This window comes from Carcharhinus amblyrhynchos, chromosome 4, assembly GCF_965287045.1.
Source record: "Carcharhinus amblyrhynchos chromosome 4, sCarAmb.v2.hapA, whole genome shotgun sequence".
Classification (NCBI taxonomy): domain Eukaryota; kingdom Metazoa; phylum Chordata; class Chondrichthyes; order Carcharhiniformes; family Carcharhinidae; genus Carcharhinus; species Carcharhinus amblyrhynchos.
The window spans coordinates 15,089,220-15,105,509 of record NC_137327.1 but is presented as its reverse complement, the minus strand read 5'-3'; the positions used below and the strand labels follow the sequence as shown (position 1 = coordinate 15,105,509).

The following is a 16,290-nucleotide window of genomic DNA, read 5'->3' as shown; positions in this document are numbered from 1 at the left end:
ATAAGCTGATCTTATACCCTAGCTATGACATCCTGCACTCTTTTCCTTCTCTATGAATGGTATGCTTTGTCTGTACAGCGTGCAAGAAACAATACTTTTCACTGTATGCTAATACATGTGAAAATAATGAATCGAATCAAATCAAACAGTTCCTGTTTTAATTAAATTTCTAATTGCCTGAATTTCACTTATAATTTGAGTGTACTATTTTTACTGTATACAAGAACTTCACTCTGTTATCACCATTGTGCCCACTGCACAAACTTTTGTTGCTGGAAAGAATGGGAAGGTTGTACAATTTGTAGGAAGAGTCAGTTTGTTTTTATCCAGGGACTTTTATCACAGGATGCAGCAGGACAATTGCAATCCAGTCACTTACTACTCTTTAAATCTGTGCTCTCATCTATCAACAAAGTGATAGAAGGCATTGTCAGCCATCCACTCAGCACTTATTCAGCAGTAACCTGCCCGTTGATGTTTTATTTCAGCGATGGCAGAACTCTTGCACAATTATGGCAGCCTGCCATCACTTAGCACAATGGTGTATGCCGTGGTGGTTAACTCTGTGTTAAGCATTGTTTGGTGTGGATCGGGAGCCACACTCTGCCGTGGCACTCACTGTTGTGTTTGCTGCAGTGGAAGAAGTTGGGGTTGAGAAGGTGCTGGCCTCTTGTCCTCTGCTGAGATTTCTGCTTGCCTCTTCCAGTGTCCTTCAGTCAGCCTCGAGAGGTTACGGCCCTCGGTGTCAATGTCTGCCATCTTTTAAGCGTCCTTGTAGTGGAAATCCAGAACCCTGCAAGAGGCCGTGACCAGTTCATTGTCCAGAAGGTCTTTGGGTATACAGTCATCATCCCTCTGATTTACACGGCTGAGCCAGTGCAGATGTTGTTGGCTTAGCATAGGTGCGCGTGCTGAAACAACTGACATGCCAGTACCTCTGTGTTGGTGACCTTGTCCTGACAAGAGATGCTGAGGATATGTCCTCAGATGCTGAAAACAGAAACTGTCCAGTGTGATCTCTTTGCTCCTGTGTTCTCTTCTTTGATTTATAAACCCTAGGAACCTATTTGTTATTTTAATCAACTTATCAATTTGCCTCACCACCTTTAAATTTTATTTATTAGTCACATTAGGCTTACCTTGACACTGCAATGAAGTCAAATCCTCTTGTTGCCACAATTTGGAGAATCATACAATCCTACAGTGCAGAAAGAGGCCACTCAGCCTACTGAGTCTCCACCAACCACAATCCCACCCAGGCCCTATCCCCATAACCCTGAGTATTTACCCTAGCTAGTCCTCTGACACTAAGGCAATGTAGTATGGCCAATCCACCTAACCTGTGCATCTTTGGATTGTGGGAGGAAACCAGAGCATCTGGAGGAAGTTCATGGGGAGAATATGAAAAACTCCACGCAGTGTCCCAAGCTGGGAATCGAACCCGAGTCCCTGGTGCTGTGAGGCAACACTGCTAACCACTGTGCCACCCCAGGACAAAAGTTTCATCTCCAGCCACAGAGAGAGTAAGGTTATTGACTGCATTAAAGACATTGCTTATGTCAAAGACTTGGTTGAGCACATAAAAGGTTTATGTTGTAGCTTATTTAAAATCAGATTCTTATAAGCCTGGGGTCCACAGTGTCCCCATGTTGCTGTTGCCATTCTCCTTACAGATGGCGGAGGTAGTGTATTTAACAGATGCTGGCGTGGAATTCAATGTTGAGTTAATTGAGTGTTTGAGTTAGGAGGAGTCCATCAGCTAACTTGTATCATTGTAGCTGGTGAAGATTGTTTAAATTTAGCTGTTCTTCACTGAACCATAGGACCCTGCAGTGCAGAAAGAGGCCCTTCAGCCCATCGAGTCTGCACTGAACACAATCCCACCCAGGCCCTATCCCTATATTCCTACATTTTATACCCACTAATCACTCAAACCTCCACTACCCTGGACACTAAGGGGCAATTTCTTAGCATGGCCAATCAACCTAACCCGCACATCTTTGGACTGAGGAAACCCACACAGACACGAGGAGAATGTGCAAACTCCACACAGACAGTGACCTGAGCCAAGAATCGAACCCAGGGCCCTGGAGCTGTGAAGCAGCAGTGCTAACCACTGTGCTACCATGCCGCCCACTGTGTCACGTATATTCTATCATCACATCCCCCAATTATCTTTGAACTAAGTTTCCTTTTGAATGACATTTCCATATGATTAGCCCAGTGTTGAATTCCAGTGCAGATTTGGTAATGACAAAAATCTTAGGCTGGGAAGCATGCGGAGGCCATGACGCCCAGTGAGAATCTTATGAAACGGCCGTCACTGTCTCCCAGTCCCCTGCTCGACTAGAACAACGCAGAGGGCTGGGAGAATCATCCCCGAGGCTTTCAAAGGCAGGCACTCTGGAAAGGTTCGTTTCAATTCATCAACCCGCAAAGGTTTTAAAACCTTTTTAAGTACAGTCCGTCTGATTACCATCAAACTTTGACGTGTTTTAAGATTTTGATCTGACTTATTTTCACCGACTACTACCTTCAGCATAGTTCTGATTATAGATGTTCTGCAGAATCATAGAATCCTACAGTGCAGAAGGAGGCCATTCAGCCCATTGTTTGTCCCAACTCAGGCTCTCTTCTCATAACCCCATGCACATACCCTAGCTGGTCCCCCTGACACTAAGGGGCAATTTAGCATGGCCAATCTACCTAACCTGCTTTGGACTCATATGGACTCAGAACGTTAGCTGTGTTTCTTTCTCCACAGGTGCTGCCAGATCTGCTGAGTTTATCCAGAATTCTCTGTTTTTAATTTCTGATTTCCAGCCTCTGCGTTCTTTTGCTTTTATGTTCAGGCATTTTACACTAATGCTTAGGGTGGGGTGAGGGCACGGTCAAAAGTGGATGCCTGTTGCATCATATACTTGATAGATAAATGTAATGGAGGAAGATTTTCAACTCAGTACCAGCAACATCCCATTCTAATCTTCGTCCCCCATCCCCTGACGGTGCAGAGGGACCTCGGGGTCCTTGTGCATGAGTCGCAAAAACCCAGCTTGCATGTGCAGCAGGTGGTCAGGAAGGCGAATGGGATGCTGGCCTTCATAGCGAGGGGGATTGAATATAAAAGTAGGGAGGTCTTGCTGCAGCTGTATAGGGCATTGGTGAGGCCGCAGCTGGAGTACTGTGTGCAGTTTTGGGTGCCGCACCTGCGCAAGGATATTTTGGCCCTGGAGGGAGTGCAGAGGAGGTTTACTAGGCTGATACCGGAGTTGAGGGGGTTGAGCTATGAGGAGAGGCTGAATAAACTAGGCTTGTACTCGTTAGAGTTTAGAAGAATGAGGGGAGATCTCATTGAGATGTATAAGATGATGAATGGGATGGATAGGATAGAGGTGGAGAGACTCTTCCCGCTCAAAAAAGACAGTAGGACTAGGGGGCACAGCCTCAAGATAAAGGGGAGGCGGTTTAGAACGGAGTTGAGGAGGAACTTCTTCACTCAAAGGGTGGTGAATCTCTGGAATTCTCTGCCCGTTGAAGTGGTGGAGGCTGCCTCGCTAAATATTTTTAAGAAGCTGGTTGATGGGTTCTTGATAAGAGAGGGGATTAAGGGTTATGGGGAGAGGGCGGGAATGTGGAACTGAGCCACGACAGATCAGCCATGATCTTATTGAATGGCGGGGCTGGCTCGAAGGGCTAGATGGCCTACTCCTGCTCCTATTTCTTATGTAACGTCATATTGGACCTCGCCCACATCTCTGGCCCTGATAATTGACACCAATGAGCAAGGCTTCTCTCTGGCTGCATGTCCTTGGAAATTGAGTCTCCTTAATAGTCCTTTCTGTGAAATTATTAATTATTTTAATTAGAGCACATTATTCTATTTCTCTTCCTCCACCTCCAAAACAGAATTCAACTAAAAAACATAAATTTGTGCAATTATCGTTACTGAATGACAACCATACCTGTTCTGCGAATCTAAAAATTGAATAGTTTCCATTTCTCAAGTTCTGTTTCACAAGTTCTGTTCCACCCCATAAACTTTCTTTGATAATCTTTTTTATAATTATGTGGCAGTGCTTATCTGGCGAGCCTGTTCCAGCTACACCCCTTTCTGGAGTAAAACTCTATGACAGTGACAGTGATGTGCTACATTGTGCCTACGTGTGACATAAAATAAGACCAGTGTTTCTGAAATCGTAATTTGACAAAGCTATTTATTGTGACTCCAGTTTGACTCATGAAGGTGGCAACTTGTTCAGCAAAGGTTATTGGCACAGTGGTTAACACTGCTGCCCCACAGCGCCAGGGACCCGGGTTCGTTTTCCGGCTCGGGTCACTGTCTGTGTAGAGTCTGCACGTTGTCCCCATGTCTGTGCGGGTTTCCTCCCACAGTCCAGAGATGCATGGGTCTGGTTGATTGGCCATGCTAAATTGTCCCTTAGTGTCAGGGGGACTAGCAGGTAAATATGTGGGGCTACGGGGATAGGGGCTGGATGGGATTGTGGTTGGTGCAGACTCGATGGGCTGAATGACCTCTTTCTGCACTGTAGGGATTCTGTGATTCTATGATTATTGGAGGGAGATGAGAATGTAGAACTTGAAACGTAGACAGATCAGCCATTATCTTCTCCTATTCTGTTATGTCCCTAGATTTGCCCAAATGTTATACTTGTGTGTTAAACAAATGATTTTGCCTTCTGTCAGTTGTTTCCCATATCATGCATAAGGCATTTTCTTATTCACATGTACTTGTATATTAACTCTTTAGTTTAGTCTAATATTTGCTGCTTTTAGGATTGAGATTTCGATAATTGGTATGGAACAGGTCACACATTCTGAATTATTGAGTGTTTAGAGTTTTATTCATGTTTGTTTATTAGTGCCACAAGTAGGCTGATATTAACACTGCAATGAAATTACTGTGAAAATCCCCTAGTTACCACATTCCGGCCTTTGTTCGGATACAGTGAAGGAGAATTTAACATGGCCAACGCACCTAACCAGCACATCTTTCAGACTGTGGGAGGAAACCAGAGTGCCCAGAGCAAACCCACGCAGACATGGGGGGAATGTGCAGACTCCGCACAGTGACGGAAGCCGGCGATGGTACCCCGGTCCCTGACGCTGTGCAGCAGCAGTGTTAACCGCTGTACCACTGAGTGCTGTCTTTGCTAGTGACACTCACATCCTATTAATCAATTTAAAAAAAAAAATCAAATTCTGAGGACAAAATAGTGGCAGCTATTGCTAAATGCTCCTGTAGTCAGCCTTCAGGTATTAACATCGCAATTTGACCGCTCCTCAGTGCAGGTAGCAGCACATTGCAAACATTGTTCTCAATACTTTTGGGCGAGAGGCACCCTTTTGCAAATGGGTTCATATTCACGGAGCCCCCGTTCAATCTAAGTTCCAATACTCCTATAATGAAAGTGTGACATGCAGAGAGTATCCTTGTACCACAGATGGTGGGCATGGCAGCAACCTGCTATTATTTACCACCATTACTCTGCTGAAACTGACAGCAACTTCAGGGGTCCATTCATCTGTAGATTAACAAAAAAGGGCTGGTTTTTACACTTCGCGCTGTTGGGTTTGAAGATGGGGTGCTGTCATTCTTGCTGCCAACCTGCTCACTCCTGAAGTTCCATGAGGGTTGGTTGGGGGGGGTGGTGCATGTCTTTAGGCCCTTAAGTGCTCAGTTATTTTACCCACAGCAGGGGGAGGTCTATGCCACGGTGGGGAAGCCCAGTAGTTTTAGCTGCTCGGGTGGGTATCGGGCAAGGGATGCGGGATTTCCTTCACGGGTTTCCTGTGTCCTTCAGAGACCCTCCCCCAACCTCTCCCCAAGGTCTCACTTTCACCTTTACCCTCTCTTTCACCCTCTTAAACCTGGTCGCCAAGTCCCTTGCACCCTGCCAGTTGGACCCCAGCCAGGAGGCATACCGTACTTGGATTTCCAGGAAACATCTGATAAGGAGTCACGTCAAATGTTTTTGCAAATACGAAAGGTCATGGTGTAGGGAGTAACATATCAGCATGGGTAGAAGATAGGCCACTTGGCTGCAGCCAACAGTAAGCTTAACCAAGGTCTTTGGCAAAATATCACGAGTGGAATCCCACTGGGGCTTGTTTTAGGACCTCAACTTCCTCCAATTTACATCAGTGACCTGGATGAGGACAGCGAAGGCGAGGGTCAAGGGCTGCTGTCTTTTGTCTGCCAAGTTCCGCAATGGGAGCGGGAAATCTCACGAGAACTCTCAAATTGCGCTTGACGCCTACGTAAACGCATTGTCCTCTCCCTCCACTGGAAACATCATTTGAATACGTTAACACCTAATTGTCAGGCCTCTACACCTGGATCATTTTGCTTCTCCTCCGCCAAAAACTCAGCACTGGGGTAGAATGGTGTAAAGCACGACGGATAAAGGCAAAATACTGCAGAGGCTGGAATCTGAAGCGAAAAACAAAGAGCTGGAAAATCTCAGCAGGTCTGACGGCATCTGTGGGGAGAAATAGAGCCAACGTTTCGAATCTGGATGATACTTCATCAGAGCTGAGAGCAAAGAAAATCGGGCAAGATTTCTAGTGTAATGGTTGGGGGGAGTGGCTTTAATTGGAAAAAGGGGATGTAAATGAGGATTAAGAAGGCTGAGAAAGGTGCTAAACATGTCCATTAAGTGATCGGAATGGCAGAACAGAGGTACAGATTGTTAAGCGATTATTACCTGAGGAATGTGGCAGTAGCCCTGAAGGTGGGAGATGGATGGGATTTGAACCTCCCTGCAAATGTTTTGGATTTATGCACTAGAATACCTAGTTCCCTCTGTATTTCACTCACTTGCAGTGTCTCTCAATTTAGATAATAATCTGCCTTTTGATGCATGACCTCACACTTCCCACATCATAGGAATATCATAGGAGAATACCGAAGGAGGCCATTCAGCCCATTGAATCTGTACCGACCACAATCTCATCCAAGACCTATTCCCACACATTTACCCTGCTGATCCCCCTGACATGAGGGTCAATTTAGTTAACGATGTAACCTGCATATCTTTGGAGGGTGGGAAGAAACCGGAACGCCCAAAAGAAACCCGCACAGACACGATGAGAAAGTAGGAACTGCACACAGATAGTGACCGGAGACCAGAATTTGAGCCTGGGACACTCTCGCAGTGAGGCAGCAGTGCTAACCACTGCATCACCGTGCCACCCACTGAATTCCAATTGCCAGGTTTTTGCCCATTCATCTCATCTATATCTCATTGCAGAATCACAATATCCTCATATCGATATAAAGTATTTTAAGAACAACACTTTACAGGGGGCTCCATTAGAACACCAGTTTTTGAAACATTGCGCATTTAAAAATATTAAAACCTTCAACATTATATGCATTATACATGTGAGGGCATTCTGCTCTAAGTGGCTTCCGCTGTGCTCAGACGCAGTACGTATTATTTTTGTATTAACAGCATCATTAATGAAACGCTACCTTGTTTCTATATTTTCACAGGCTATCGATTCTGTTTATTTCATGGGATTCACAGAGGTGGATAAAACCTTCTTTGTTGTCCGTGTTTGCCGGAAACCAAATGGCTTGTGTGAAATGTGGGTGTTTCTTCGAGTGGAAGGAGTTGGAAATTTTGAGGTAAGTCCTCGTAGTTCTAGGACGTGTGCAATTTATGCAAAATATGATTTGGAATTTAGAATCATAGAATCCTGACAGCGCAGAAGGAGGCCATTCAGCCCATTGAGTCCACACTGACTGCAATCCCTCCCAGGCCCTATCTCTATAAACCCATGCATTTATTCTAGCTAGTCCCCCGACACTAAGGGACAATTTAGCATGGCCAGTCTGCCTAACCAGCACATCTTTGGACTGAGAAGAAACTGGAGCACCCGGAGGAAACCCATGCAGACATGGGGAGGATAGAACATAGAACACTACAGCACAAACAGGCCCTTTGGCCCACAAGTTGAGCCGATCACATCTATACCTACCAAGCCATAGAACTAGCTGTAACTTCCAATGCCATTAGATCCCATATGCTCATCCAGAAGTCTTTTAAAAGACCCCAGTGAGCTCACCTCTACCACCACCGATGGCAGCCGATTCCACTCACTCAACACCCTCTGAGTGAAAAACTTTCCCCTAACATCTCCTCTGTACTTGCTTCCCAGCACCTTAAACCTGTGTCCTCTCGAAGCGACTGTTTCAGCCCTGGGAGTAGCCTCCGAGAATCCACCCTATCTATTCCCCTCAACATTTTATAAACCTCTATCAGGTCGCCTCTCAACCTTCGTCTCTCCAGGGAGAAGAGACCTAGCTCCCTCAACCTATCTTCATAAGGTATGCCTCCCAATCCAGGCAACATCCTTGTAAATCTCCTCTGCACCCTCTCAATAGCTTCCACATCCTTCCTGTAGTGAGGCGACCAGAACTGCGTACAGTACTCCAAGTGGGGTCTGACAAGGGTCCTATAAAGTTGCAGCATTACCTCCCAACTCCTAAACTCAATCCCTCGATTAATGAAGGCCAGTACACCATACAATGAAGGCCAGTACACCATATAATGTGCATACTCCACACAGACAGTGACCCAAGCCAGGAGTTGAACCTGGGTCCCTGGTGCTGTGAGGCAGTAATGATAACTATTTTTGTTTGGGATGTTATTCTCTTTGCACAAACAATTGAAGCTGGCCTGATTTCTCTTTTATTAAAAGAGGTAAAGAGACATCCCACTGAAACTATTGTGTGGCCTCAGTTGCAGGAGCTAGCGACAGTGGAGTTGTACAGACTAGAAGATTCTCTATTAAGTTCGCCCGCCGACTTCCACCAGAGTTAGCATTGCAGGAGCCTCAGTAGTGTCATATGCCAGAATTTTACTGGCACGCCCACCCTGGAATTGGGGCAGGTGAGGCACGCAGGACTGCATTCCCCTTTGGCCTCGGGTGGGATCTTAGGAAACTCTGGAGGATGAGTCAGTAAAATTCCAACAATAGAGGTTTACAGCACGACCTTTGGCGGGAAGGACTCCGGCAAAAAGGAGACTGGGGTTGGAAGAAAGTGACCATCAGTATCTGGCTGCTGATGTTTGTACTCCAAAAGGAAAAGGAAGTGGTACAATGAGAAGCCCAAATAGTCCAAAAAGTAAGTGTGATCTGATGTACCTTGAGTATTTATACTGAGGTTAGTAGAATAGAGCACAAAAACTTAGTCCCATTAAAGTTAGAGCTCGCTTCTGGTATGGTTGTGGAGTTTCTGGAGACTGCAGGAATTTGCTTTGATTATTTTTAAAAGTTTGAGGTACAATAATAATTTAACTAGTTTGTCCTGCAATTGCTTTAAACTTGGTTTTACCTGTGAACGGAGCACTAATAGACTTGCTGTTCTACTTGTTTCTCGCGATTTGGTTCCAATGTTTTTCCATCAAACAAATTTCAGACACCATCTCATGGTTATTTTGTTTCAGATAACAATAAGAAATAAAAAGTGATTACACTATTATAAACTTGAATCAGTTTAATTCAGAGTTTAGCCAGTTCAAACATAAACCTCTGTTATGAGGTTACTCTTTGTCATGTGGTTTCTCATCTTTCTTTTAAGCTACAGAAAACCATATTACATTGGCACAGAATCCCTACAGTGCAAAAGGAGGCCATTTGGCTCATCAAGTCTGCAGTGACTCTCCAAAACAACATTTTATCCAGGCCCTTAACCCTGTGCATTTATGCTGAACTCTGGCTAATCCACCTTACCTGCACCTCTTAAGATTGTGGGAGGAAGCCCATGCAGACACATGGAGAATGTGCAAACTCCCCGTATACAATGACCCAAGACCGGAATTGAACCAGGGTCCCTAGTGTTGGGGCAGTAGTGCAAACCATTGCGCAACCATGCTGCCCCAGCATCTTAGACAGTGATTATTCATTGCATCCAAATTCTATTTATTTTTGGAAGCTGAAGATTTGAACTGTTTGGTTAAATACAGCTGCATTTTTTAAGAAGAACTTTTTTTAATCTTGGCAAAAATTGTACTTGAGTAGACTAATGTAAGTTGGAACTGTGTGCATCTTGTCATTTGGTGTACAATTGGAATACCATCATTACATTTCTGGAAACTTGATGACAGCCCAAACTTGAGTGGTTCTTGAGTGATAAAAATGTTAAGTCTCATCCTAGTTCCAAAATCGAATCCACAGTAGTGTGTGCTGGGAGCACTGCTATTCACAATTTCATGCCAGATAAATACATGAGAAACTATGTAATGCTCTTAGCTGAAGTAAGGTGGAGGAGTCTCGTATGGAACATAAAGACTTGACAGAGTAGCTGTACCAAATGGTCTGACTTTTGTGATCTAAATTCTACGTAGGGATTAATAAGGCTGAGTGGTAGTGTAAGAAAGTTTGCATTACACAGTTCTGCAAACAGCAAATTGGATGAATGAACCTATTAACCTAGTCATGTGATTATTGGCTAGGACAAAGTTAACATTTCTCTCCTCGAATCATGTTGTAGGATTTTTTTATGCCCATCTGAAGAAGCAAATGGCTCCATTGTTTAACAGCCCCGTGTGTGTGTGTGTGTGTGTGTGTGGTGGGGGCGGAGGGTGGGTAGGGCTGCATGGAGTGTGGAGGAGGGAATGCACTTAAGCAGGATGGCACTTTTATGGTTAATGGCTGTGGATTTTTGCAGACTGCTGTTGTTATGACTTGGGAAGTATCGCTGCCCTTAGTATATTGCATTTAACTTCCAGAATGAACATGCTTCATCCAAAAGTGTTTTGAGAAATAAGAAAAATTATCTGAATTTGTTAAATATTTTTGTATCTAGAATGAGCAAAAATGTAACTCAAAATTGTGTAGATAAAAGGGATGGTGTGAACTAATTGTTATAATTGCAAGTTTATTCTAACACCAATCATCTGCTGGATCAAATGTATGGCCTAGTGCCTGTTAGTTGATCTCATTTCACAGGTGACATGCAGTGCATGAATAGTTGTGGTAGGTGCACTGTCATGTCTTGCTCAGGACGAGATGCCTTGCTTGGGGTGAGATGCATTGAAAATTCTCAATGAACCCTTGTGTATTAACCTTTTGTACGTCACATTATTGAATGTCTTCTGAAAATCCAAGTATAGTGCATCTACTGATTTCGCTTTACCCTACTAGTTACGTCCCCAAAATAAGTTGAGTAAATTTTTCAAATGCTGTTTCCCATGTTGACTTTGCATGATCATACTATGATTTTTGAAGTAATTTGCTAAGACCCCATTAATAATAGATTCTGAAACTTTCCCAATAACTGATGTCAGGTAACTGGCCCGTATTTGATTTCTCTCTCCCTCCTTTTTGAACAATGGATATTAGCAAATGTAATACCAATCTACTGGGATTGTTTTAGAATCTACATGCTCTTTTTGCAACTCATGACCAGTTCATTCTCTCTACAACTACCATCCCTAGAATCCCAGGGTGTAGGTGATCAGGTCCTGAGGATTTGCCAGATTTTAGTGTCAAGTTTCTCCAATACTGCTACTTTGTTGTTAGTAATAAGATTTTCACTTTATATTAGTTGCCAAGTTACACTGTATTTCTGGTATGCAGCTTGTGTCTTCTGCTTAAGTTTATTAAGGAGGCTTACATTAACACTGCAATGAAGTTACTGTGGAAATCCCCTAGTCGCCACATTCCAGCGCCTGTTCAGGTACACTGAGGAAGAATTTAGCATGGCCAATGTACCTGATTAGCGCGTCTCTTGGACTGTGGGAGGAAACCAGAGAACGTGGAGGAAACCCATGCAGACGTGGGGAGAATATGCAAACTCCACACGGTGATCCAAGCTGGGAATCAAACCCAGGTCCCTGGTGCTGTGAGGCAACAGTGCTTGCCACCATGTCACCCACAGTTATAGGTCAGGGTTGTGACTGTATTCAAAAAATGTCAGATGGTAGAAGTATAAGCTTCCTGTACCCATCATTTGATTGCTGATTTTGAATGGGCAGACATTATAGAAGATCTTGTGTAAATGGATTTGTTACTGGTGGGCAACAGTTCTGGTATACCTGAACCTGGTTAAGATGTATACTAGCAGTCTGGATAGTTTTTCATCCGATGTGCATGGCAGCGGGGCATTGTTTGAACAGTTGCTGGCGTTCTGTAGAATTGAATATGAATAGTAGGGAGCATAGCATGTGTCGAGGTGCGACTGAGGTTTCAAGCCATCCATGGCTTTCTAAGGAAGTTAAGAATAGTTTTCAATTAAAAGAAGAGGCATATAAGAGGTTAAGATGTTCATTTTTTTGATCTGTCTTTTGGTTGCTCCTTTGCTGGTTGATAAGATACCCAAACCTCTGACATGCTACTGTTCTTTGCAACATTATAAACTGCCTCTTTTAGTTGAAAACTCTTTTTTTTGATTTCTTTGGGGGGCCATGGATGGTTTGAGGCCTCAGTTGCATTTTGACGCATGTTATGCTCTTTTCATTGTTCATATTCAATTTTGTGGAGTGTTGGCAGGGGTTCGAATGGTGCCCTGCCCCCATGCATATTGGGTGAGAAACTGTCCAGGTTACTGGTATACATTAAATTGATGTCTGCATCAAACTATCCTGATTTAATAATTGGAAATGTACTGGCATTGTCAGGTCTGTTTTGCTGAAGTTTGAGTTCACGTTAAGTACATCCTGAGAAGAAAATCTGAGCCATTTTCTCAGAAATAACTTTCAACAACCCATCTTCAAAGCTGCTGGCCAGCAGAGAATGTTTTTGATTGATTTGGGAAGTCACTTTGGAGAAACCTGACCCCCTCTTGTAACAACGCTAGAGGGTAAGATTATGCATGAATCAATGTTCTGCTGGTCTTCTAACAGATTTGAACCTGGGAATAAGCTTTAAGAATGTCAGTGTGCCACATGAGGTTCTCCAGTTATATGTCAGTATTGTGATTTTTTTTTTTCAAGCAATATCAGATGGTAGAAGTATAAACTGTAACTACCATTTGGCTACTCATTTTGAGTGGGCCATCATTATAGAAGATCATGTGAAAATGATGGATTCGATATTGGTGGACAACAGACTTGGTACACCTGAACATGAAGATGTTAACTCTCCTTGGAACAGGATTTCATTTGAAACGACCTGGCCTTATTATGGTTACCTTGGCCCTGTGAAAGAATTATCCAATAAGTCCTGCATGTCTGCTCTTTTCCCTCAGCCCTGAATATTTCAAGCATTTATGCAATTCACATTTCAACTTACTGCTGAATCTGCTTCCATCACCCTTTTAGACGGTACATTCCAAATCAAAGAAACCCTACTGTACAAAAGGAGGCCATTCAGCCCATTGGGCCTGCACTGACACAAATCTGACCCAGGCCCTATCCCTGTAACCCCATGTATTTATTCGGGTGGGGGGGCTGCATATCAACCCAACCCGTACATCTTTGGAGTGTGGGAGGAAAGCGGAGCACCTGAAGGAAACACATGCAGACATGGGGAAAATATGCATACTCCACACAGTCAGCTGAGGTTGGAATTAAACGCTGACACCTGAGGCAGCAGCACTAACCACTGCTATCGTGGTATTCATCGTCACCATATCTTGCTATGTAAAAATGTTTTTCTCGCTACGCCTGTTTTGCTAATTACCTTGAACCTATGTCCTTTGATTGCTGGCCTTTCAATCAGTGGAAACCGTTTATCGTTATTTACTATATCAAATTCAAACTCATCAATTTTGAACAACTGTTAAACCTACCCCAAGCTCTCTTTGTGCTGAGAAGAATCCCAGCTTCTCTCATCTCTGCACCTAATCCAAGTGTACCATTCTAGTAAATCTCTGCAACCTCTGCAAGTTCATTCTATCCTTCCTAAGTTGTGATGTCAGAGATGACACACTGCTGCAGTTGAGACCTAACCAGTAATTTAAAAAGGTTTAGTATAGTTGTTTATTTCCCCCAGTCTGCCTTTGAAGGCAATGATTCCTTGTGTGCCTTTTTTGAGCAGCCTCATCATTTTGTCCTATATATTATCTCATTTCCTGCATCTCTTTTGAAATTCTATCATTTAATTTATATTGCTTTCCCTCATTCTTCCTTCCAAAATGCATTACTTTATGACAAATTTTATATGCCATGTCTGCCCATTTCACCAGCCTGTAAGGTTTGCTACTATTCTCCTCGCTACTTACATCTGCAAGCTTCATGTCACCTCGAAACTTTGAAATTATTTTCTCTCCAAGTCGATAATGCATGTTGAAAAGGACAGTGGTACTAGCAGAAACCTGTGAAGAGCCTCATTTCACGTTGCAATAGTGTGAGGTATCAATGAAGCAACAGTTTAAATCATCAAAGGTGATTTATTTAGCACACACAAAATAAAACTGTATATAGGCACAACAACAAATAGGTTTTTGACAGACAAGGGAATTAAGGGTTATGGGGAGAGGGCGGGAAAGTGGAACTGATCCACTTCAGATCAGCCATGATCTTATTGAATGGCGGGGCAGGCTCGAAGGGCTAGATGGCCTACTCCTGCTCCTATTTCTTATGTTCTTATGTAACTACAACACGGGTCTTCACTCTTGACTCTTGGGCTCTCGCTGAGGGTCCCTTGCTCCATGGACCTGTGTGCTTTCTCCCCAAAGGCTGAGTTTCATGTGCTTCCATACAATGGGCACCAAGTAGGCCACATGACCTGCAAACTATCGCCTTTCAAAGGAGTCATGCTACCACTTCCCCCTCCCACAAGTCCCTCAGTGCTATACACCTAATAAGATAATAACGGGTTGCTATTTACAACAAGGGCTAAGCTACAAGGGGGTGGGGGGTGGTGGCGGTGGTGGTGGTGGCATGGTACAGCCTTTTATAAAGTCCATCTATCAGGTGACTTCTGAGGTCTGGTGGAATGACTTAGTTCTCTGATAGGTTCTTCCACTAATGGGGTAATGGTGGCGTTACCAACAGGTCATTGTTTAGAAATTTCGGAAGGTGCACTAGTGCAGATGGTGTCTCCAGTTTTCTTCTAAAACTGGAGAAGAACTTCTCTAGTTTTAGAAGAGGTTTTGCAGCTGCTCTGATCTATCATCATGCCAGCCAGTTGAAACCATCTGCTTAACTTTGGACTGGACGGTGTCCCTCTGAGTCCAATTCTTGATAGGATTCGATGATGCATGCAAGATATCTTTTTAAAAAAAATTTAAAGCTTGGACAATCTGCTGTGGCATTGGGGTAGAGCCACATTCCGAGGGAGTGGGAGACAACTTGGTGTTAGCCAAATCTGAGTTCCCTCCGATGTTAGAGAAACAATTATAGGTGGCCTAAAGCACCCTAACTGAAGCAGTAGGTGGAATTGGTTTATTTTGACTTGAATAATTCCAATAATAGTTTGTAATCAATAATGATGGTAAAATGGTGACCATAACCATATTGGTGAATCTTTTTTACTCCATACGCTGCTGTCTGGCCCTTTTTTAAAATAGCGATCATCATCTTTTTGTGTTGGTTAATGTCTGAAAGCAACAGGATGGTTAGTGCCATCTTCCAGTTTGTGTGAGAGAGGATGGTGCCAGTCCCATAGGACTAAGTATCACAATTTTTAAAATTATCTTTGCCTGGGTCAAAGTACTAGTAAATTGGACGATTGTAGAATCAACTTAACCTTTTCACAGGTCTGTTTTTGCAGGTCTTCCCAGTGCCAGCATTGATTTATTTTTAGCAGATTGTGCAGAGGCACTAATACTGTTGTGAAGTTTGGCATGAATCGTTCATAATGGTTGACCATACCCAGAAATGATTTTCATTCTGCGACATCTCAATGTAGGAACGTCTAATTGCTTTCATCCTATCTTTCGGCCTTGGAGGGAGTGCAGAGAAGGTTTACTAGGCTGATACCGGAGTTGAGGGGGTTGAGCTATGAGGAGAGGCTGAATAAACTAGGCTTGTACTCGTTAGAGTTTAGAAGAATGAGGGGAGATCTCATTGAGACGTATAAGATGATGAATGGGATGGGTAGGATAGAGGTGGAGAGACTCTTCCCGCTCAGAAAGGACAGTAGGACTAGGGGGCACAGCCTCACCATCTGAGATAAAAGGCTCTCGCCCTATCCAATCCTTTGATCATCTTGTATGCCTCAATCAGGTCACCTCATAACCTTCTTCTCTCCAATGAAAATAACCTCAAGTCCCTCAGCCTTCTCTGTGTGTTTGAAAGGCACGATTTCTTCAGAAATCCATATTCAGATCCAAAAGCCGGAAATTCCCTTCCGAATGTCAGTGGGCCTTCGCGT

General features: G+C 43.7%; 1 protein-coding gene across 1 annotated transcript in view; it reads left to right on the top strand.

Annotated features, from left to right (window-relative positions):
• The window catches only part of LOC145341794 (rifampicin phosphotransferase-like), a 175,706-nt gene that overhangs the window by 13,802 nt on the left and 145,614 nt on the right, over nucleotides 1-16,290 (top strand). Inside the window, exon 2 of the mRNA XM_080186727.1 lies at nucleotides 7,517-7,651. Coding sequence (XP_080042853.1) covers nucleotides 7,517-7,651 — 135 coding nt within the window. The remainder of the gene's footprint in view (nucleotides 1-7,516; nucleotides 7,652-16,290) is intronic.